Source organism: Tupaia chinensis, unplaced genomic scaffold (assembly GCF_000334495.1).
Source record: "Tupaia chinensis unplaced genomic scaffold, TupChi_1.0 Scaffold000569_1, whole genome shotgun sequence".
NCBI lineage: Eukaryota > Metazoa > Chordata > Mammalia > Scandentia > Tupaiidae > Tupaia > Tupaia belangeri.
In genome coordinates this window covers 2810785-2834271 of record NW_006160083.1, presented here as the reverse complement: position 1 = coordinate 2834271, position 23487 = coordinate 2810785, and the positions used below count along the sequence as shown (strand labels likewise).

At 41.5% G+C, this 23487-nt stretch overlaps 1 protein-coding gene across 25 annotated transcripts in view; it reads right to left on the bottom strand.

Moving 5' to 3' along the window:
- The window catches only part of CADPS (calcium dependent secretion activator), a 423537-nt gene that overhangs the window by 73482 nt on the left and 326568 nt on the right, over positions 1–23487 (bottom strand). For all 25 annotated transcript variants that reach the window (XM_027775523.1, XM_027775527.1, XM_027775526.1 and 22 more), the window contains 2 exons: positions 17731–17805; positions 16751–16834 (listed from right to left, as the gene is read on the bottom strand). In XM_027775523.1, coding sequence (XP_027631324.1) covers positions 16751–16834; positions 17731–17805 — 159 coding nt within the window. The remainder of the gene's footprint in view (positions 1–16750; positions 16835–17730; positions 17806–23487) is intronic.

Here is a 23487-nt window from a genome sequence, read left to right as displayed (position 1 = left end):
CATTAGAGGCAGTATAGAGAAGTAGTCAAGAGCAAAGGCCCTAAATTAGATTGCATGGAGCAAATTCGAGCTCTGCCACCACTTATTAGACATGTCAGATAGCCTTTCCATGCTGTATTTCCATCATCCGTAAAGTGGGGTTAATAGTGTTCTTCATAAAGTCATTAAGAAATAAAGTGAGTCCTTAGCACAGTCCATGGCACATAGTGAGAACTCTATAACAGCTATTATTTTTGAGAACTCTATAACAGCTATTACCAGTCCTGCTGGAAAACTGGGTTGTTCTAGTTAATTGGTCTTGTATATTAAGGTTGCTATGCTCTTGCACTATCCAACAGCTACATGTGGCTATTTAAATGTAATAAATTATGGGGCCAGCAGGTGGCATGGTAGTTAAAGCACTGGATACTCCCACATGGCTGATCACAGTTCAAGGGTTCAAGTCCTGCACCTGGTGGCTTGCTTTCTCACTTTCCCTTTCTTTTCTCTGGTTCTCTCTCTCTCTAGTTGAATTAAAATAAATGAATGAATAAATAAAATTAAATAATTTTTTAAAAATAATATTTTTAAATGAATTTTAAAAAGAAAAACACAATACAAAGCTCATCCTTTTCGTTGCACCTCAAGTTCTTGAGAGTCGTATGTGGCTAGTGGCTACTGTTTTGGATGGCTCAGATACGGACTGTTTCCATCACTGCAGAGGTTCTATCAGCAGTGCTAGTCCAGTCATTTATAAATATAGGCTATTACATTAAAAATATATATATTTAAAATTTTTCAGAAGTCATGTACATTCACCAGAGAGAGACACACATAGAGAGTAGGAGAGGAAGAAAGCACCTCTCACTGTGGTGTGGTCATGCCACCATTTTTTCTCTTCCATTTCTCCATCCTGTGAAGATTTTGGGCATGGATGCACATGTACTGGACATGTTTTTCAAGCCATCAGGGCAGAGATTTGAACCACAGTTTATCCTGTGGGATTCAGCTCCCTTAGCCACTAGGTTATGAGGCCAGCCCAGATTATTACAATTTTTTTTTTAAAAAAAGTTTTTATTCTTTTTCCATGGAAGAGAGAGGAGGAGAGACAGTCAGGCACCCCCAACAGGGTCCTCACACCATAATTCAACTTCAGACTCAGCTAACCTGGATCACAGACATTTGCACTTAGCAAGTAGAGGGAGGCCCTGGGACAAGAATCAGGGACCTTCCCATATGGGTCTAGCTGCATTACCATCAAGCTGCTGTCTTGCCCTAGTTAATATATTTTCAAATTGTAAGAATGAAGAAGTGTGTCATTCATGTGTTAAAACATGAAATTAATTGGAGGAGGAAGCAAGAGAAGGAAAAGGATATGAGTGTCAATTGGCTCACCCTCTGGGTGAAACAAGAGGTAAAGATGGACAGGTACAATGTAAAGTTAGAGAAGTCCAACAACACTGATACAATTATAACAGGAGGGCAGAGGCAAGTAGAAGATGGTAAGAGAAGCTAAAGATCTATTACAGTAGGAGGCAAGCAATCTCTAAGGTCAACCAATCAAGAACTAGCGATATAAGAAGAGCATTTAGAGGGCCAGCCCCATGGCGTAAGTAGTTGAGGTGGCTGACTGTGTGGTTCCAATCCCAGCCCTGGTGGCTTGAAAAACCTGCCAGGTATGTGTGCATGAGTGCCTAAAATCCAGACAGGATGGAGAAAGGGAGAAGAAAGCATGACCATACCCTGTTGAGGGATGTTTTATCTTTCTTTTTCTTTCTCTGGTGATAGCACATGCCCTCTCGCAAAAGAAAAAAATTAAAATAGGGATCAGCAGATGGTGTAATGGTTATCTCACCAGACTCCCACATGTCCAATGTGGTTTGAGTCCCGGATCTGGTTGCTTGAAACTCACACTGGGTGCATTTGTGTGTGTGCCCAAAATCCCAAAAGGAGAACAGAAGAAAAGAGATTGCAGTGTGGTCGTCCCTCCAGGAGTGATTTCTCACTTTCTGTCTGTCTTTATGGTGAGTGAACATGCCCTATAGCACACATATCTCTTTAAAAAAATTAAAATAGTATTTAGAGCTATGAGGATAAATTAAATTATCCTTTCTAAAGGTACAAAGGGGTAAGACAGAGAACTGTTGCTTTTTTTGCAAATTACAAGTGCCTCTGTACTACTTTATTTTTTAAACTTGTGCACATATTACTTTCATGAAAAATTACTGAATAAAGAATAAACGAGGGACCAGCAGTTAGCGTAATGGCTATGTCGCTGGACTCCCACGTAGTCGACCGCGGTTCGTGTCCTTGACCTGGTGGCTTAAAACTCACACCGGGCGCATGTGTGTTCGTGCCCAAGATCCCGAGAGGAGAATGGAGGAGAAGGGATTGCGGTATGGCCATCCCCCCTGGGGGGTGATTTCTCACTTTCTATCTCTCTGTCTCTCTCTGTCTGTCTGGCGAGCGCACATGCCCTATAGCAAAAACCTCTCAAAAAAAAAAAAGAAAAACAAAACAAACAAAACAGAACAAAACAAAACAAACCTCTCCAAAAAAAAAAAAGAAATAAAATTAAAAATAAAATGAGATGAAAGCTTCAATATTCTAGTGGAGAAAGGCATTTTGCAAGAAGAAAATATCTTTTTCAGGGTAACTTCCTCAAGGTCTTTGGTTGATGAAATCATGGTTTAGAGATATGTCCTCCACAAAGGCAAAGCAAAAACTACAATAACACTCGCCTCCCCACAACACATAATCTGGATGCTCTGAGTGCATCTTGGGAAGATGAATAAATCCTAAGTGCCAACTGAGGGACCGACTGCTTGGGTGAGACAGAATGTGTGAGTGGGCGGATGTTCTGGGACTGTGTGTGCGGGTGAGCAGTTGAGCAAACCTCAGGGGCTCCTGTTTGGGGCCAAGTGACAATTACAGTGAAAGCCCTTTCCCACACTTTGTGAGGGCTGGAGAAAAACAGAGCCCTTGAAGTAGATCTGGAACCACGGACAGTATGGGGGACTCTGGAGCTAAGTCACCAGAGGGGCTGAAATGTTTTTGTCGCTTGGCAAAGATCAACCGTGTGCCGGGCCAACTGAGAAGTGGTATGACCTCATCAGCACTGGACCCTGCACTGTGTAGGTGTGTCTGCGCCAGAAGGGCGTCTCCCCTCCCCTTCTCTTTCAGGAAGGCCTTTAATAAAAATGTCATTTCTACAGATGTGGGATTTTGGACATGAAACATTTCTCATGAGTGGCTCACCAGAGGTCTGTGGCTCAGAAAGATGACCACTGGCTTTCAAAATTTGATTTGCATTTGAAAGAAAAGAGTTAAACATGGAAATGTTTAAAAATAAAGTTTCTTTAAGTTGCCTATAAATGGAATCTGTGTTAAAAAAAAAAAAAATTCAGATAATGGAAAAGAGAACATTGGCCGAGACTCAACTCTCACTCCAACTCTCTCTCCATTATGGGCTATGTGAGCCTGAATAAAGCAATTAATTGCTCAGTTTTCTCATACACAATACAGACATACTTAATACTGAATATACAGTCATATATAAAAATATGGACGCATTTACCAATGATCGAATGGCTAAGTTACTGTATCAAAATCAATGCTTATAAGAACTTGTCTCCTCATTTTGCAAATGAAGACACAAGGGGTCAGGAAGGTAAAGTTACTTTCTCCAAGGCACACAGCTAAGAAATTGGAGAGCTAAGATTAGCACCCAAGGAGTTCTGACTTTGAATTTTCTACTGTATCACACTGCCCTCTAGGCTGTCTGACCTTTTCCACAGATAATTTACCAAAGTTTGGAGGTAAAATAAAGACAATGTCTGTAGAAATACATTGAAAATCATAAAAAAAGATCATAATATTCACCTACCACAGATAAAAGCTAATATAAAATGATGTAATCATCATGCATATTCTGAAATAACCCCTGAGACCCACTGTGGAACTTCAGACGGAGCCGGGGGTAGGTGGGAGCCCAGTCTTCCCTGTAAAGAGAGCCCAATCTTCCCTGTAAAGCACCCGCAGGCAAGAACACAAAAATCCTGAGTTGCAGAGCTGCTGCTAGTGGATTGCATGGCTTCTGTGCATGTTCATAAATATTGATTGTGATTAAACTATTATCATAGTAATGAGGGTAATAATGCCTCCTACAGCCCATCCCACCACACTACTCGAAGTCTCTACCTTTCATTACACAAAGAGCTGCTGGCACTGCTGGGGAGTTGGGCAAGAGGCAGGGAAATGATCTCTATTAAGCAAAAGCATTCTGTTCCATGCACCGATTAGGAGCTGCAGCCTCATTAACGATGAGAATTGTTCTCATCTCCTGTTGCTCAGGGTACTGTGCTCTGAGAAGAGATCCAGGAAGTGTATGTTCTCATCTCTCTTCCCCCCTGGGGCTTCCGAACAGATGCCCGATTGAAGTAGACCTGTTTTTCCTTCCAGTTTCCTTCATTTCTGTCCCAGACCTTCATTCCCAGAGAGAATTTTTGCAAGGCTCAAGTGCTCCTGTACCCCCGCCCTCTTTTTGATTTTCTTCTTCCTTTTTTTAGAGAGATTTTTGCTATAGGGAATGTGTGCTTGCCAGAGACACAGAGAGAGACAGAGAGAGAGAAAGTGAGTAACTGCCCCCCAGGGAGGATGGCTATGCTGCAATTCCTGCTCCTCCACACTCTCCCAAGATTCTGGTCATGCACACATGCACACACACACAAGAGGCTAGATGAATCCTGAGCCACTGGGTCCAGGACTTGAACCATGGTCAGTCAAGTGGTAATCCAGAGCCCCAACCACTATGCCACTGCTGGCCCCCACCCACTCTTTTAATGCTACTAAGATTTAACAATGGTTGCATGCTTACTCCTTACCTTGCAAGAGACCAGGCAATTTATAATGAACTGACCCTCACAGTGGTGTGCTTGATGACTACCATCACTTACAGATGAATAAACTGAGGCTCAGAGAGGTTAAGTGTCTTCCTAATAGATCCACAGCATCATGGAGCAGGTATTTAAACATGGCTCCCTTGGACGCCAGGGTTTGCCCTCTTAATGGTCGCACGGTACTGCTTTCCCATTTTGTCTACTTACGTGACATATTCAAAGTTAAGGAGAAAAAAACCGGCAAGTTTTAATTTTGTAAAATTTCCAAGCAGGCATGGGGCTTACTTTTTGTTGATATCAGAGGGGTCTGTGCTGGCTCCTGGCTTTTCGAGTTTGCTGTACCTTTTGAATATTTCTCAACACTAAGAATCCTGATGAATACGAGCTTGGGAGGACCAAGGTCACATCTTACTCATACCCCTGGCTTCTGCATGGCTTTGGTGTGGAGTAAGGACTGTATTTTCATTACTGAAAGGTAAGGATTTTGCACGGAGGTGTCACCTGTCACCTCGATGTCTCACCTTTTCTCCCAAGCTGCCTCGATCTGACTTAGAAGGTATAAATTGTTATGTCACCGCTGCTGACGACAACGTTTCTATCATAGTCAGACGAGTCCAGGTCTATGACTCAGGAGAGATGAGTTTTGTTTGTTTGTTTTTGTTGTTTGTTTTTCCCACTCCTCCTCTCAGGTAAAGGGTGGGGAAAACAAACAGACAAATGAGATGGTAGGTCCGAGTTCTATAACTGAACTGGCTGTGCAAGTCATGTTTCTTCTTGTCTCAGTTTACACAACTGCAGAAGGGGTTGGCTAGAAAGTACCCGTACTTCCCGAATTTCCAGCACGAACACCACCTTTCTGATTTGTGCTACAGCCCATGTGCCATCTGTACTATATTTACTTAATATTCCTCTTTAAATTGGCTCACTTGTTAAATGCTTAATTATAAAGGAAACTTATATCACTACTATAAATGGAAAATCAACATCACTCTCAATAAGAGAAAGTCAGGGTAAAAATAAGTACAATGTAAATAGAATACAGTTATTAAATTCTAGGTAGACATGATTGCCTGCTGAGTCTGAGGCCTCCTTCTCTCTGCTCTACATGGAAATTTTGAATTTTCTTTTTTTCTTTTTTTGGAGAAGTTTTTACTATAGGGTGTGTGCGCTTGCCAGAAAGACAGAGAGAGACAGAGAGACAGAAAGTGAGAAATCCCCCCCCAGGAGGGATGACCATGCCGCAATCCCTTCTCCTCCATTCTCCTCTCAGGATCTTGGGCACGCACGCACATGTATCTGGCTTGAGTTTAAACCACTGGGTCTGGGACTTGAACTGCGGTTGCCTACATGGGAGTCCAGCGACTTAGCCATTACGCTGTTGGTCCCAGAAATTTAAACTTTTTAGAGAAGTATTAAAGACAGACAAGCACTAAATGGAAACTTTCTCCTGGATATGAGGATGAAAGAAAATTGAAAAAGGAGTAACTTTTTGACATGGAAATTGATGTTAATAAATGCTGACTTTCTGTACCATGGAGCAGTATATCTCAGGTACTCTTATGCTGGGGAAACACTCAGTGGTATGTGGGTGAACAGGCTCTCCAAAAAAAAAAAAAATTAAAAAAAAATCCCGAGTCCTGGTTCTATTTGGCAGTGTTTGCCAATTTCCGTGGTGCAAATACTCCCACCACAGTCAATTTAGGCAACCGATATGACATCACTAAATGTGGAGTTAGAAGAGGCACCGAGAATTGGCTCTTACCAGCAAGTAGAAGCTGAGCAGACTCCAACACATTGCTGGAAACACTGGACCAGAAAATCTAAAAAATTCCTTCTGTTGTATGCACTCTAGACAGTTAATTCTAGAAAAAATTACAAGGTTTTTGTTTGTTTGTTTGTTTGTTTTGTTTTGTTTTCATTTTTTTTTTTTTTGCTAGAGGGCATGTGTGCTCACTAGAGAGAGAGAGAAAGAGAGAGGGAGGAGAAAGCACACCTTATGGAGAATGGTCACGCCACAAACCCTTCTCTGTCCTTTCAGGATTCTGAGCATACATGCACATGCATTCAGCATGTTTCTCAAGTCACTGGGTTCAAGACTTCAACCACGCAGTCAGACATGTGGAATCTGGTTGTCTCAATTACTAGGCTACCCAGCAGGTCTACCATCTTTTTCTTTCTTTCTTTCTTTTTAATTGTTCTATCCCTACAATTCCTAGTTTAGCATATACTAGTTACTTAAAACATGGTGTTTGATTGAGTAACTGAGTCTAATATTCGATACTTACTGCTATAACCACACTAATAACAATATCTAACAAATATTGAATGTTTAATCCATTCCATATATGTAATGTTTTCTCATTTAATTCCAATCATACTATATGATGTAGATCATATTATTATTCCCACTGAATAATAATATGAATGGATAAGTAAACTAAGGCCTAAGGTTAATTAAACTGTCCAAGATTATAACTCTAATAAAGAGCAGTACTAGACAAACAAGAAATCTTAATGCATATTGAAAGAAATCTGATTTAAATCAAAATATGCTTAGACACTGAGATATTCAATTCAGGTACACCAAATACCTTGACTAACAAAAAGGTGTTCTGTTGGGCTGGCAGGTGGTATGGTGGTTAAGGGCATTTGACTCCCACATGGCCACCTCTGGTTCGAGTCCTGGACCTGGCAGCTTGCTTTCCACTTTCTCTCGCTTTCACTCTGGCCCTTTCTGGTCAAATTAAAATAAATAAATAAATAAATAAATAAATAAAGAAAGAAAGAAAGTTAAATAAAAGAATTCTTTAAAGAAATAAAATAAAAAGGTGTTCTAGAGAACATGAATGAATAAATAATTTCTATATTATTAAAATAGAAGACAAAATACTAAAAATATACACTAAACCTAGTACATAACATACATGGTGAATCAAATTTTTGAATATACGAATATGCTGAAATATAAGCCATCACTGTTTTAGCTGATTTTTTATGGTTTTTGCCATAGGGCACATGTGCTTGCCAGAGAGAGACAGAGAGAGGGAAAGTGAGAAATCACTCCCCGGGGGGATAGGTACACTACAATCCCATTTGCTTCATTCTTCTCTCGGGATTTTAGACAAGCATGCACACGTGCCTGCCATGATTTTTCACGCTGCAGGGTCTGGAGCTCAAACCATGGTCGGCCATGTGGGAATCCAGTGCCTTAGCCACTATACCACCTGCTGGCCCCTCTGGTTGATCTCTTTATGGAGAATAGTTTGGTTGCTTAAATGAGGGGACTTTGAAAAGTTTATGAACAAATGAAACTAAAGTACAAGTTCATTATGGTACAAAAAATGAAAAATCATGTAAAATTTTTTTCATGATACATTTTTTCCCATGAAGTTTTGGAAGACTTCCTGTAGAAGAAACTATTAGTACACTCAGGCTGAAATGGTAAGAAAATTCTTGATTGAAAGCACCAGAGGCATCTAAATCTTCTTAAGAGTTTTGAGTAAGCTTATGAGAAAGCTAAGAATGGCTACTTACAGAGTGCCTATCCAATTCTAGGGTCATGCAAGGCCTGCTGCCCCTTTATCTCTCATTCTCCTGGTGGCTTGCTGAAGTTCCAGCAGCATTCCCATTGTACAGATGAAGAAACGGAGTCTTAGAAATGGTCACTATCTACCCACATTTCTGTTAATCTGAGCTTCATAATCACATCACTTTCCCTACCTTTTTGGTGATAAGTTCCCTATTCCAGGTGGCTTGGAAGTCAGGGCAGAATCTATACCTTTTTTTTTGTTGTTGTTAGGTTTTTGCCATAGGGCATGTTTGTTTCTTGGAGAGAGACAGAGACAAAGAGAGACAGCGAAAGAGAAAGTGAGAAATCACTTTCATTTCCCAGGGGAAATGGCGACACAGCAATCTCTCCTTCTCCATTGTCCTCGTGGGATTTTGGGCATGTGTGCACATGCATCCAGTGTGATTTTTAAACCACCAGGTTTGGGATTTGAACCCAGTTGGTCATGTAGGAGTCCAGTGTCTTAACCATCATGCCACCTGCTGGCCTCAGAATCTATGACTTTTAATTTTACAACAACTGTTTCCCGTTTGAAGCTATGTACACATTCATGGGCTACTTCTTTTATGGTTGGCATTTCTGAGACATGGTCATGCAGCACCTCAATATTTTCAGGGAATAGTCAGCTGTGTACTAAAGAATAATAAGGGAAATGCTAAGTTTGGGTGCTTACTTATTTTGAACAGTTTTTAAAGCGTTGCTTGGATGGCAGGTCTGTTCACTGTCAACTACATTTTCAAGGCATCAGCTGGAAATGAGGATGTCCTACTGGGTGATAAAATGATCTGTCACTGACCCCAAAGTACATGTCAAATTCTCAAGTACTGGGGGGTGGCTGAGGAGAGAAGTTGGTAGAAAACACAGCAGATTAGTGTTGTATGGTTCTCTGACTTTGTTTTTTTTTCTAAGACAGATTGTCGCTACAGGGTGCATGAGCTCACTGGAGAGACAGAGAGAGACAAAGAGATAGAAAGTGAAAAATCACCAATCAGGAGGGATGGCCATGCTGCAATCCTTTCTCCCCCATTCTTCTTTTGGGATTTTGGGTGTGCACACACGTAAGCCTGGCGTGAGTTTTAAGCTGCTGGGTCTGAGACTCAAACTGCGGTTGACTACATGGGAGTTCAGTGACCCAACCACCATGCCTGTTGGTCTTGGTTCTTTGACTTTTTAGGGAAAGGTGTTTTGTTTGGTCCACATGAACAAAAATAAATAAATGGAGGTTTATTGTACCATCTTTTTTTTTTTTTTTTTTTTGAGAGGTTTGTTATAGGGTGCGTGCGCTCACCAGGCAGACAGAGAGAGACAGAGAGACAGAAAGCGAGAAATCACCCCCCAGGGGGGGATGGCCACACCGCAATCCCTTCTCCTCCATTCTCCTCTCAAGATCTTGGGCACGCACGCACATGTGCCCGGCGTGAGTTTTAAGCCACCTGGTCCGCGGTCAACTACATGGAAGTCCAGTGACATAGCCATTATGCTAACTGCTGGTCCCATTGTACCATCTTCTAATGGAAGCTTAGAGCTTTAACATTAGAAGACCACAAGCCCTGACACTGGCTTGTCACAGGGAGTGTGTCCCTCTTGACTTCTCCAGCTGAACCAGTTTTGATAATGTCTCTTCTTCAAATCTGTCAGTTCTATGCCACGGCAAGCTTTATAAGAGATCTTTGCCTTAGGCGTGGTGTGTATGCTCACCAGAGAGAGAAAGAGAGAGAGAGAGATACAGAGACAGTGGGAAGGCAAGTGAGAAATCACCCCCACCCCCGACCCCCAGGAGGGATGGCCATGCTGCAATCCCTTTTCCTCCATTCTCTTCCCAGGACCATGGGGATACACGCACACATGCACACACACACACACAACATGTGTCTGGCATGAGTTTCAAGCCACCAGGTCAGGGGCTCAAACTGTGTTTGGCCATGTGGGAGTCCAGTGACATAACTGCTATGTCATCTGCTGGCCCCTATGGACAAGCCTCTTTTCCATCAGGCACCAGTGCAGTTTGCTAACCTCATCCCTGCCACTTTTCTCCTGTCTTTGTCTGAGTCACAAGAATCTTCAAATCCCTAGAACATATTAGACCTTTTCTTTTTCCTCCAGATCTCCGTGCTTTGGAACACTTTGCCAGGCAAAATTCTACTTATTCCTTAGATCTCAGCTCAAATGTTGTTTTCTTCAATGGCCTCCCTGATGAGGCTGGGTCCGTTTGGTCTACATACCCATTGCGCTGACGACTTCTTTTTTTCTAAAGAGTCACTGCATGGGGCTGGCAGGTGGTGTGGTGGTTGGGGTGCTAGACTCCCACATGGCTGACCATGGTTTGAATCCTGGACCTGGCAGCTTGCTTTCTCATTTTCCCTCCCCCTCTCTGTCTCTCTCTGGTCAAATTAAAGAAAAATAATAGTAATACATAAAATTAAATAATTCTTAAAAAATAAGAATCATGCTTGTACATGACTTGTTGCAAATGCACCATAAGAGGCACAATCCCTCTTACAGACTGCTAAGCCCACAGTGCCCAGCACGTAATCTGCACGAGGTAAATATCTGTTGAGTGAAGGACTAACAAAACACTGAAAAGCACAAAGGAAGTGGAGAATTTTGAGTGTCCACTACTCTGGTGTTATTAAGAAAGTGACTGGCTGGCAAATACTTGATAAAATATTTTCACTGGTTAGATGTGAAGAGCAGATGATTCTTTCCCTTAGGAATGCTATCAGTGAGTGGATGGTCCCTGGAAGAATCACTACTTGACTTTATTTATGGGGAATAGCATTCTGCTGATAATAAAGGGGTACATTTAGAATAGAGTCTTTACTTTTTAAGTTTTCTATAGGGTGAGTGTGCGAGAGAGAGAGAGAGAGAGAGAGAGAGAGAGGAGAAGAGACGAGAGGAGAGGAGAGGAAAGGAGAGGGAGAGGGAGAAACTGAGAAAGCACCACCCTCCCAGGAGGGAAAGCCCTGCTACAGCCCTTACCCAGTCTCCTTTTAGGATTTTGGACATGCATGCACATGTGCCTGGTGTGCTTTTCAATCTGCCAGGTCCAGGACTCAAACTGCACAGTCAACCATGTGGACTCCAGCTACCTTAACCACCATGCCACTGGCTGGTTCTAGAGTAGAATCTTAGTGACCGTATGACTTTGGACCAATTCCTTGACATCTTTCACTTGTAAAATAGGGACAATAATCAATCTACTACATAAAGTGATTGTGAGAATCAAATGAAGAAATGCATGTCCATCATGTAGCACAGCTCCCGGCACATAGTAGGTAGTCAATTATTATCAGCACATGATTGGTGCCTCTGTTCAAAGCAGGTACTTCCACTCAGAGGCCAAGGGTCTTGAATCCTGTAAATTAGGCGGCTTGATTATGTCACGTTCTGGAGAGCAGATCAGCACCTCTGCATTGCCCACACCCAGCACACGCTGTAGAAAGCCATCACTCCCATCATGAGTATTCCCCAGAGCCAAAGCAGAAAGGAAATACCAATAGCGAAAACACGCACAAATTCTTATGAACATGCCCCTTATTCTAAAATTTAGACTGCTTCCTGACCCAAATGTGGAACAGAAGTGGATTCACTTGACGCAGTTCTGGCTTGAGACCAGGGAGGCAGTCCTGCTCTAAGGCTTGACCGCCAGAGATCTGCACAGAAGCAGTCCAGGCTGCAGCCTTAGGCTGACTCTGGCCCTTGTCACAGGCTCTAGAGAGAAGAAGCAGTGCTCCCTTGCATCATTTCTAAGTGGCAAAACAATTAAAATGCTGGCAAAAGGAAAATGGGTGGATGAGGTTAACGTGAGACATAGAAGTTGGACTGATGGTAGGCCTGGGGATCCTGACAGCCCAGAAATGGTCATCTCCTCCCTGTGCTGAGTGGCTTTCGTGTTATGTTGTGATCACCTCACAGGGATTTGTGTGATGGGAAGATCTCGGCTAAATTCTAAGGGGCTTCGGTGGCTTTGATGTGATTGTCCCTACTTTGGAGTAGGGCCTGGACTCCTCCTATATCTTCATTCTTCTTTAGCGATTCCAGAGTTTAGTGGAGGGATTACTCAAGTGGAGCTGGCGGGGCTCAACATCTCTAAGCCTGTTTCAACATCTGCAGAAGGCCGGGTTGGAATGGGATTATTCTGAAGATTCAACAGGAAGAATACATTTAAAGCACTTAGCTCTGTGCAAGGCATTTAGCAACTGCTTAAAGAACAGGAGCTGGAGCTCCCGTAGTTATTTTAGACTTCCATGTTCACCTCATACAAGCATCATTCTATTACGGTGAAGGAAATTAAGCAAAGGTACTGTCCCTTGTTTCAGATCTCACAGCTCCTGGGTAAGGGGCAAAGCTGGGTTCCACCCCAGGTCTCTTTCCCCTGGCTGTCCTTTGGGCTGCCTCTTGGGAATTATTTGGCTCAGCTAAGCTCTTCGATACATCGCAGTTCTTGGGCCATCTTCCTTCACTTAATTCATTGAGTCTTCACTCCTAAAACACGGAATCCCTAAGCCCTGTTCAAGCTACCTCCACACTATCTTACAAACATGCTGCTTGCTGTTCTGCCTCATGGCAAATGCAGTTGCTTCTCTGCACAGAGATTTTCTCCTCTTTATCTATGGCTGGATCCTTCAATTGTCAGCTTATGTCTCCCCAGAGAGACCTTGCATGACCACCTCGACTGCAGTAACACCATTCTCAACATTTCCCTTGCCCCCTCCATTCCCCCCCCCAACTGTTTCAGTATGGTGCAACCATTCTCCCACTCAGAGGTTTTCTTTCCTTTTTTATTGCTTGCCTCCTTTATGAAAGAATACACTGAAAGGTCTTTCTCGATCACTGCTCTGTCCCTAGTGCCTAGCACAATACCTGACAGATAGGCGCTCAGTGAATCTATGTTAGGTAAATGAATGAATGAATTAATCAACTCCAGAACTAACATATTTGTTAGCACCTGGATAGGACAAAGGAATGCACCTCTGGGAGAGGGGCCTGGGCACCTGCATGCTTTCCCTCTTGGCTTCCTAAAAGAACAGCGCGAGGCAACCCACAAGACACGGACCCTTCCAAACAGGCATCCCACACAAAAGCACATCCTGCCGTCAAATCAAGGGGAATGGGTGGATGGTTGCTAATTGCATCTTCCAACTGGGCTGATCTTTCAAAAGTTCGAAAGGCGCCTGCCTCCATAAATCCCAGGCTGCTACTGCTGCTGAAGCTGGTGAGGGGGGAGGGGAGGAGGGTGCACTTGGGCGCATCTTGGGCTGGCACGAAGAAGCCACATCTCCTCCTCCCTCCTCCCCCCAGCTCCTCTCCAAGAGAGGAAGCAATGCAGATGGAGACGAGAAATAAATATTCCTGCCTGCTCTGTGCCACTGCAGACGTTTTCCAAAATGTCTGGCTTGGACCATGAAATCAAGCCCGCCCAGGAAAGGAGGCGCACAGCGGGAGAAAGAGGGGGAAAGGGTGGCATATTTGTCGATACTCGTCAGCTTTCTGGGGGGCAGAGCACATGGTGCATACTTGGCAATCTCGCTGAGGTGGGGACGTGGTAAGTGCTCAGTAATACTTGAAGGATCGAATCAGAAATGGGAACCGAGTGGAGGAAATCATGCCAGAGTGCTGGCACCATTTCTGTGCCTTTGTCCAGGGACCTAGGACTCACAGCTGGTTCTCTCCATGGTCTGGGGCTCTTGCCGCAATCCCTGCTACCCCAACTCAGCCCTTTTACCTCCATTCCACTCACATCTTCAGAGGTTAACACAACTGGACTATAGGAAGCCTTCAACGGCCATTTGAGATTTGGGCAGGAGCTCAGAATCCATGTGTGGAGATAGATATTCCTGCCACCTCTAAGCACAGCTCGCCGTCTCTAATACTGGAAGACTGGCAGGAGATGAGAACATAGGCTGCAAATGATAAGTGGGTGCTTTTGGCCTTGGGGTGGCTAAGTGAGTGGGAGAAGTGTCACTAAGAAGGGAAGTTACAGGCCCAGCAACAGGCACCGAAATGTTCTGCACTGCAGTATCTTCACTAGGCATGTTGTGAGGCTGCAAAATGTCTCAGGAAAAAAGTCGGGGGGGGGGAAGAGGATGGGAATTTCAGCCTGAAAACTCCTGCACAGGATACTCTGGGTCATCTTTGCTCTAACCCTCCTGGGAGAATCTCCCCGTTACCATGGTCTCGATATCGCTGCCACTGGACCCCCTTCTAGCTTCCCTCTTGGTAAGTCGCTAAGGAGGGTGGGGCCCTGGGTGGACTGAATTCTGCTCTGTAAAGAGTAGAGGGGCTTTCCTGGTTTTCATGGGTTCAAGTTCAGTGCAGTAAAAAACAGTTTCTCAAAACGAAGACTCAAAGAAAGATGTCCTTTGTGGGTGTTAGGGGAACATTTTCCAGAAATGCTGCATTAATTCTGTCTCGTTTTATCATTTCCACGACTTCACTGAGGAATGAAACATCTAATATTTCCCACTCATGTGCCCTGAATCTTTCTTTATGAATCTTCCCCACTCATTTGCCCATCTGCCTTCGAGTGCCAGGCAATTGCCAACTGAATCCCACTCTCTCCAGGAAGCCGTTCGGTGGCAGGGGAAAGCTGGCAGGAGACCTGGGTTCTTTTCTCCACTCTGCCCATTGCTGTGTGACCCAAGAAAAATGACTCCCCCTCTCTGGGCTTTGGTTACTTTGTCAAAGGAGTGGGTTGGATAGGTTTCCATTCAGCTGTGACAGTATGGGTTGCTCTACAGATGAAATTGGGTAGAATTCCTATTGTCACCTGCCCTTCCCATCCCACCTTTGCTAATAGACTCCATGGACTGAAGCTATCACACACGTGGAATTTAATCTTTATACTTGGGAAGATGAGAGGTGGCTATCAAGACAAGGCAGCTACACAGAAACATAGATGCTCTTGAGAAACACTTTAAAATGTTTTCTGTTCATGTATGTCTTAACTCTCTGGAAGATTAGTGTGGGGATAGGAAAAGTCCAAAGCCAAGTAGACTTGTAAATGAACTGAGTGTGCATACATTTGCATCTTACAGTAATTATATCAGTTATCTTTTATTAATAATAGTGCTCATTTACTGGGGTCTACTATGTGCTCCTCACCTACATTATAATCCTCACAACAGCTAATTACAAAAGACATTATCCACCCTGCTTCTCTTCCGTACAGATGAAAAAACTGAGGCTCAGAGAGTCTGAGACACGTGCTCAAGGTCACACAAGTGGTTAATACTGGTGATGGGATTAGAACCTGATTTTGCTGGATGCCAAAGATAGTGACATGCTGGGTCTTGTCTTGGCATTTGACAGTCATCTAGGAGATTTCTCGCACAGTGAGGTTATTTTTAAGAGTCACAGACAGTGGGTCCTAAACTGATGACCTTTTCTATGGCATTGTCAGAGGAAACCAACGGGTTTCAGAGCCAGCAAGAACTCTGTTGTTAGAAATGACAGAGAGGCACGCAGTTGCAGTGCCTATCTAGCACCATGAGGGCGGCAGGACCAGGCCCCTGAAGCAGCCCACTAAGAGTGACATCTCCATTATCTTTTATCTGCAGAAAACAAGGCCGGATTTTGGCCAGCTTTTATCCACCTCGCTTATGCCCTTGCCCAACTCTGGCACAGAATCAAAGTCTCTTAGAATTTGTGAAGAAATCAATCAATCTGCTCCAGAGGTCACACATGGCTCACAAACCCAGGTAGGTACGTGAGTGAGTCATCCAGGAAGATGCTGCAGTAAACAGATGTCCAGTCTGCGGAGACCAACTGAGACTCAGCTCCTGCAGACAGCTGCAGCACACGCCATGCAGCCCTCCCCGAAGTGCGGGCTTCTCTGTGAATTCTCCTATTCTTAAATGCAGGCAACTACTCCAGCTGAGAAAAATATACCCTACTCAGTCAGGACCAACTAAAACGTATTTACGGCTCTATCTGACTTTCAGGTCTCTATTTACAAACTCTGAAATTAATTTTCCCCATTTGGAAAAGAGGAAATGGTGGCCAACGTTACATGATTCGCTTGAGATAGCTAATGTGGGCGTACGCAGGCAACCTTTTGGGTGCACACATGTAGAGGTGTGTGTGTGTGTGTGTGTATGTGTACATATGCACATGTTGTAGATTTGCAAGTAAAATAGAAATGACGTTGGATTACCTGCTGTTAAGAAATATCCTATTTACCTAGTGTTAATATTACCCATTCATAGTGGACCATAATCAATATACACAAAACCCCCAAAATGGCATGACAGCACCCCTTCCAAACCAAAGCAAAAATTAGAAGAGGAAAAAGCTCTTTACTTACCGTAAAAGACAGAAAAGAAGAAAATAAAGTCCCTTCGTCGTATCTGGATAATTTTGCCAGTACTCCTTCCAAGATAGTAACAAACTAGTAAAACAGCAAAAAAGAAAAAAAAATTATTACTTTAAACTATAATTGTTCATAATAAAAAGCAACATTTCCCAACCATGCAGAGATCGGGATTGAGCCCTCTGCTCATTTTCGCATTCTATTATTTCATTCCCACCTCCGGAGAAAGGAATAGACTGCCTTTGCACAGAAATATTTGACTTATCCGGCTTTCTCTTCATTATTATGTGATTGCAAATATAGAGTGTTACAGAAGTGCAAAGTGACAAAATATTATTGAGTTGCATATAGCACGCGATAATATTAAATGCACTTTTCAAAATCCAAAACTGCGCAAAGCAGTTTTTACGATACATATTAGCACTACATTTAATCCAATCTATTTTTATTTGTATTTTATCAGTAATTTGGGGGAAACAGAAGTTTAGCACTGGCAAATATAAATGTCTTCCCATTCGGCATTACTTAGTTAAAATTCTATAATTCATGAGGGTGACTGAAATAGCTTTATCTGACTTTTATGTTTTATTATGACTCTCACTGCATGTGAAACTAGAGGAAAAGGGGTTTTCATGATGGCAGTATTCCTTATTACCGTTTAACTTTCTGTATTTAAAAAAATCTAACTTTGTCAGTGCTGAAAGACAAAATAAACATTTCCTGCATAACCTAATGCAATGTTTGGGGACAAATTCTTATTAAGTTAACATATGCCACTTCATCAATTTATCTTCACACGGCTCGCGATCATCAGAAAACCATTCAGAGCTGAGCCTGGGTGATGTACAATCTTGTTTCCTGAGCGACGCCAAGTATCCAGCTCAACTTTTTTTAACGTGTTACATTTTAATGGAAATGCAGACATAACAAAGCAATGTTCACAATGAAACATTTCACCTGGAGCTGAAGGTTACCTTTGCAACCAAGAGTGTTATCATTTCTTTTACAGTTTCTTCAATTAATTCGTCTATTTTTGAATGGTATTGATGCTAAAGAACACAGAAAGACAAATATTAGCCTGTTTGGGAGGTGATGGCATTGCATCCGTCAGTAACTTACAGACAACACAATTTATAAATAAAGGCTGGCCTGCAGACCCAGTTTATTTCCATAGTCCCAGAAGCATCTACAAGATTCTAAGTACAGGTATTTGATGGACAGCGATCTGAATCTCTTTTAAATTTTTTTCTAGGCTCATTGCTTCTCACCGAAGACTTTAGATACCATTGATATGTGTAGACATATATACACATTTCCAAATAGTATACACAAATGACTTAACAGCTCAGCAATGTGTTGATCTGGATCTTACAAAGCAAGATACCACAATAATGTAATACAGGAGATGAAAAACTGTCTTCGGAAAATTGCAGGAGAGATGTGGTTTACATAGTAGAATACTCCCAAAGGGAACTGGACTAAGACATTGTCACTAATTTTGAAAAAACAATGCTGAAACCTTCAGGTACTTTATGTTAATGCCACAGAGTTCCCCAATTTTGTCTCCAGGTATTGACCCAGTGTTGAGGTAAAATATCTTTTTCTGAATCTTTGTGGCAAACCATTCATTTTCTCCATTCATGGATACACAGATCCAGGCTTAGAGTCTCAACTGAGACTGCTGCTAAGTTTTTCAATTTCTCTAACTGTGGCTGTCGATTAAATTTAAATAGTAATGTGAAAACAAACCCCCACACAAACAAAAATCTGCTTTAAATGCCAGGGAAAAAGGAAAAGTGATTTCAACACAAAATATTATATGCCAGCTCCTTGACATTTATTAGATCATTTTAGTATCCATTTGAATTATTCCATATTTCCTTAACAAAAAATAACAATGCAAAAACATTGTTATTTGGAAAGGAAATGCACTTACCCACTCTTTAGCAAACTTTCAGAAGGATCATTAATTAGGAACAGAAAGGAAAAAAGAATAGTGCAAATAAAAATTGAGACAAAAGGACATATGAGAAAATAAAAATCAAATAAATCATCTAAAAGCTATAAAAGTATACAGGGAAAAAAATCACAGCAATGCTTAGTATTCTAATAACTGGCAATGAGAATGATTGAGAATGAGCAAAGGGATGTGAATTAGATGAATTAGAGTTATAGGGGAGGGTTTTTTTTTTTTCCCCCAATTGAAAGACCTGGATAAAGTCCTAGTGCCAAGTTGCAAAGTCACGTTGTCTATAGAAATTTAGCTCAGTTTCCTTTTCTGTAAAACAAATACACAAACATAAAGAAATGGATAATAATACCACTATGCAGGAACAATGAGAAGAGGGAAGCCAATACAAACTGTTAGTTTTGGAAAGGGAACAAGTTCAAACCCTGTATAAAGATTTTTAGTTATTCTGTTCTAGTATTAGTAGTAGTAGTATTATCGAAAAACAAACAAACAGTGCCCAAGCCCTTTCCTGTTCATAGTCTCAGTCTCATAGATCTATCTTAAAGATCAAGTGAGGGTCTAGATATGAAAACATTTGTCAGCTGTAATTGCAATTCAAACACTACTATTTGTTCAAGTTCATCTTGCAGAAGGTAAGAGCAGAGAGATAGTCTTATTATTTCATCATCCCATCCTGTTTCATTTGAGTTGATTAGGGGAAAAACAACAAAGCGAAGCAAATAACTCATAGTGTACTGTCCTTGTGAAGCAGAACTCACATTGGCTAATACTGCTAGATTCCAGACAGAATTTACTCAGAATTTACTTGTAAGTGGCATAAACCTGAAGCTAAATGCAAAAAAAAAAAAGAATCTGCAGAATTCTGTGCTAGAAATACAAAGAAAGATATCAGAGCAAAAAATATTCAGAAATATTGACAGGGCTCCAGATTCATTTTTAGGTCTTGAGATAAGATCCAGAATCACATGCTTACTTTCCCTCTTCATGTGATGGCCTCACTCCACTAGGCTTTCTTTAGATTGCTATAAATGATTCATATTTATTAAATTAATTATGGGATTTAACTAAATCAGAGAAGCTAGCTGTGTACAAAATAATACAATATGAAGTATTAAGTGAGGCACTCTACCCAGGCAAAGGACATAATTGAGAATAGAAACTTGGTTGAAACGGTAACTAGAGACAAGAGCAATTGTTCTCCACTCACCAGGAAGACGTAGGGTTTTGGTCTGAGGAGTTAATGATACCTTGCTATCTCTAAGAGAAACAAGGCTTCTCTTCAGGAGCGGGAGAACCTTAGACTGTTCATATAGGGACACTGCGGCTTATGGAGACAGGGAGGTTATATGTGAACCCCTTCCCACTGTTGATTTTTCTGGGCCAAACATGGCCCTACCTTCTCTCCAGGTGGTCTCACTATGTCTCCCTTTCACTCTGCACAAATATGATGATCTCTGCTCTTCATCTGTTATAACAAACATTTTTTTCTGCTTATAATACAAAGTACTTTGATAGCAGTATTCCACCTCTCCCAGGGGAAACTTGAGCATAAGCAATCTCTGTTGATCTATGTTCTCATCTCTGAAATGGTGCCAGAATGCTGTCATGAATGTAGGCATAAGGTTCACTTAACTACGTAACAAAATGATGCGTGGAAACATGGTCCAGAAGCTTAGGAGTGCTGTGTGAGAATTACCACTACCTACTACTATTACTAAGTGCTTAGCATGGTGGTCACATTTGTGTATACATGGCTCTACACACTCTTAAAACCTATACATTTCATTGTAAATAAATGATGCCTCGATGAAAAGAAATCTACTTTGGGGAAAATAGTAGGTTAGGGCAATAATTACTCTGCTATCATACAGCAAAGGGATAAATATCAAAGCATTCTCCATTCCTATTCAAGTAAATGCAAAATACCTGAATATCGTTTGCCAGATTTTTCTGACATATGAGACTTATTTGATTAACTTGCTTTTTCAGAGTAGTAATAGTATTCTACCTTCATTCTCTCTCTCTCTCTCTTTTTTTTTTTTTTCAGGAGGGAGATATGTAAGATGATTTCAAATAGTTCCTGGAAAAATGAAATTAAAGTATGAGTTTAGGCCAGCTCCATAGTGTGGCAGTTAAGTGCAATGCACAGGGAGTCAGATCCCACATGGCCAACTACAGTTCAAATCCTGGCCCTGGTGGCTTAAAAATCACATTGGGCATGAGTGCCCAAAATCCTGACAGAATGAAGGAATGAAGGAAAAAGGATGGTGGGTTACTGTGCCCTATTGGGGAATGCTTTCTCTCTCTTTCTCTCTGGCTAGTGTACATGCAGTAAGTTTACTTTGGTGCAAATTTTTTTTGAAATCCATGCATAGTTTTTTCAAAATGCACATTTCCAAGAACTTTCTTTTTTTTAAAAAATATTTATTTATTTTATTCATTCATTTATCTTAATTTGACTAGAGAGAGACAGAAAGAGGGAGAGAGAGAGAGGGAAAGTGAGAAAGCAAGCCACCAGGTCCAGGACTTGCACCGTGTTTGGCCATGTGGGAGTGTCTAGAACCTTAACCACCATGCCACCTGCTGGTCCCCTCCAAGAACTTTCTGAAGACTCCTGATATTGTCCTATGCAGATATGAAGCTTCATGAAAAAGTATATATACCACTGGGTCAGCTTTAATTACCATCCTCTGTACTAGTTTATCATGTTATAAAATTTCTAGCAGCTTGATTGACTAAATTTTATTGACAGATCTGTTAGGATGCAGACAGAATTGACCTATATCCCTAAATTGTATCCTGGTGTCCTAGATTATGGTAACAGCTACTGTTGGTACTACTAATATTCAATAGCATGGGAAGTTTGAGGAGTTAACTCTCCTTCAGATGAGCTAAGTTGCTGCAAATTCATAATCGCTACATGAAAATCATTCTACATGACTTCCTGTGCTGCACATTTTGCCTTGTCATGGAACAGATTGTGTGTATGTTGTCTTTCTGTTAAGACCATCTGACCTTGGAAAGGAGATGAAAACACACTAGACCAAGTGAGAAACTATTTAATATACAATTTTGTCTCTATTGGTACTTCACCAATTTTAATCAAAAAATAAATATTTAAGATGGAAAAGTATGGCTAACAAATGTCCCAACAGCTGCCTTTAGATGAGATATAACCTCAGGGAAGTGACCTTTAAATTGAGAGATTGCATTACCTGACCAGCAGCTAGTCAGAAACAGGTTGAGAATAAGAATACAGGTGGGGGCAGGTATTGGTATCTACAACTATACTATAGGCTTCATAGCTCAAACTCACAAAATACAAACTACATAAAAACATTGGACTTCCATCTGTTCTCATGCAGTCTTAGGATATTTTCAATTATCCTTGGCCAGTCTCTCTCTCTTTTAAAAAATTTGCTGTAGGGTGTATGCTCTCACCAGGGAGAGACACACTGAGAGAGGGGGAGAAAAAGTGAGAAAGCACCAGGAGGATGACCATGTCACAACCTCTTCTCTATTCTCCTCTTGGAATTTTGGGCATGCATGCGTATATACCCAGTGTACTTTTCAAGTCACTGGGTTCAGGACTTGAACCACACAGTTGGCCATGTAGGATTCAGCCATCCTAACCAGATAAAATGTACATCTGAATAAGGCCTGAGGGGAAATAGATATATTGGACTACATCAAGTTAGAGAAAAAATATTTTTGTTCTAAAAAAAAAAAAAAAACTGTCAAGAAAGTAAACAAGACAACCTACAGAATGGAACAAAGTAGATCCAAATCATAAAACTCAACAATTAAAAAGGGAAATAACCCAATACAAAACATTAGTAAAAGGATCTGAATAGGCCTTTCTCTGAAGAATACATATATAATGGACAACAAGCTCATGGAAAGATGCTAAACATCATTGTAAGTCAAAACCTATAACAGATACCACTTCACACACATTGGGGTGGCTGGAACAAAAAAGACAGATATTAAGTGTCAGCTAAGAGGTACAGAAATCAGATTTCTTCTACATTACTGGTGGAAAGGTAAAGTAGAGGAGCCATTTGTTTGGTTGTTTTTCAGTTTGCCAGAGGATGTTGCACTCACCAGAGAGAGACAGAGAACAGGAGAGAGAGGAAGAGGAAGAGAGAGAAATCATGCTCCAATGGGGTGTGGCCATGCTACAAGCCCTTCCTCCATCCTGTTGGAATTTGGGGCATGCATGCACAAGTGCCTGGCATGTTTTTCAGGCTGCTGGGTCCAGTATTTGAACTATGTAGTAGGCTGTGTGTGATCACCCTTAACCACTAGACTATGGGGAAGGGGGAAGATTCCTGGTACAGCCACTTCAGAAAACAGTTTTTCTATTCCTCAAAAAGCTAAACAGAATGAATATATGACCTAGAAATAGGATTTCTAGGTCGTATATATACTCAAGTGAGCTGACAACAGAGATACACCTGAAAACTTGTACACGAATGTTTATAGCAACAGTATTTGCAATAACTAAAAAGTGGAAGCAACTCAAATGTTGCTTAACCGATGAATGGATAAATAAAATATGGTATATCCATACAATGGAGCCATAAACAGGAAGGACCAATATATGCTATAACAACATGGATGAAACTTGAAAACACTCTGTTAAGTGAAAAAAGCAGACACAAAAGGCTACATATACTTCTATTTATAGGAAATATTCAGAATAGGTAAATCCTTAGAGACAACGTAGATTGGTGATTACCTAGGGTTGAGGAGGAAG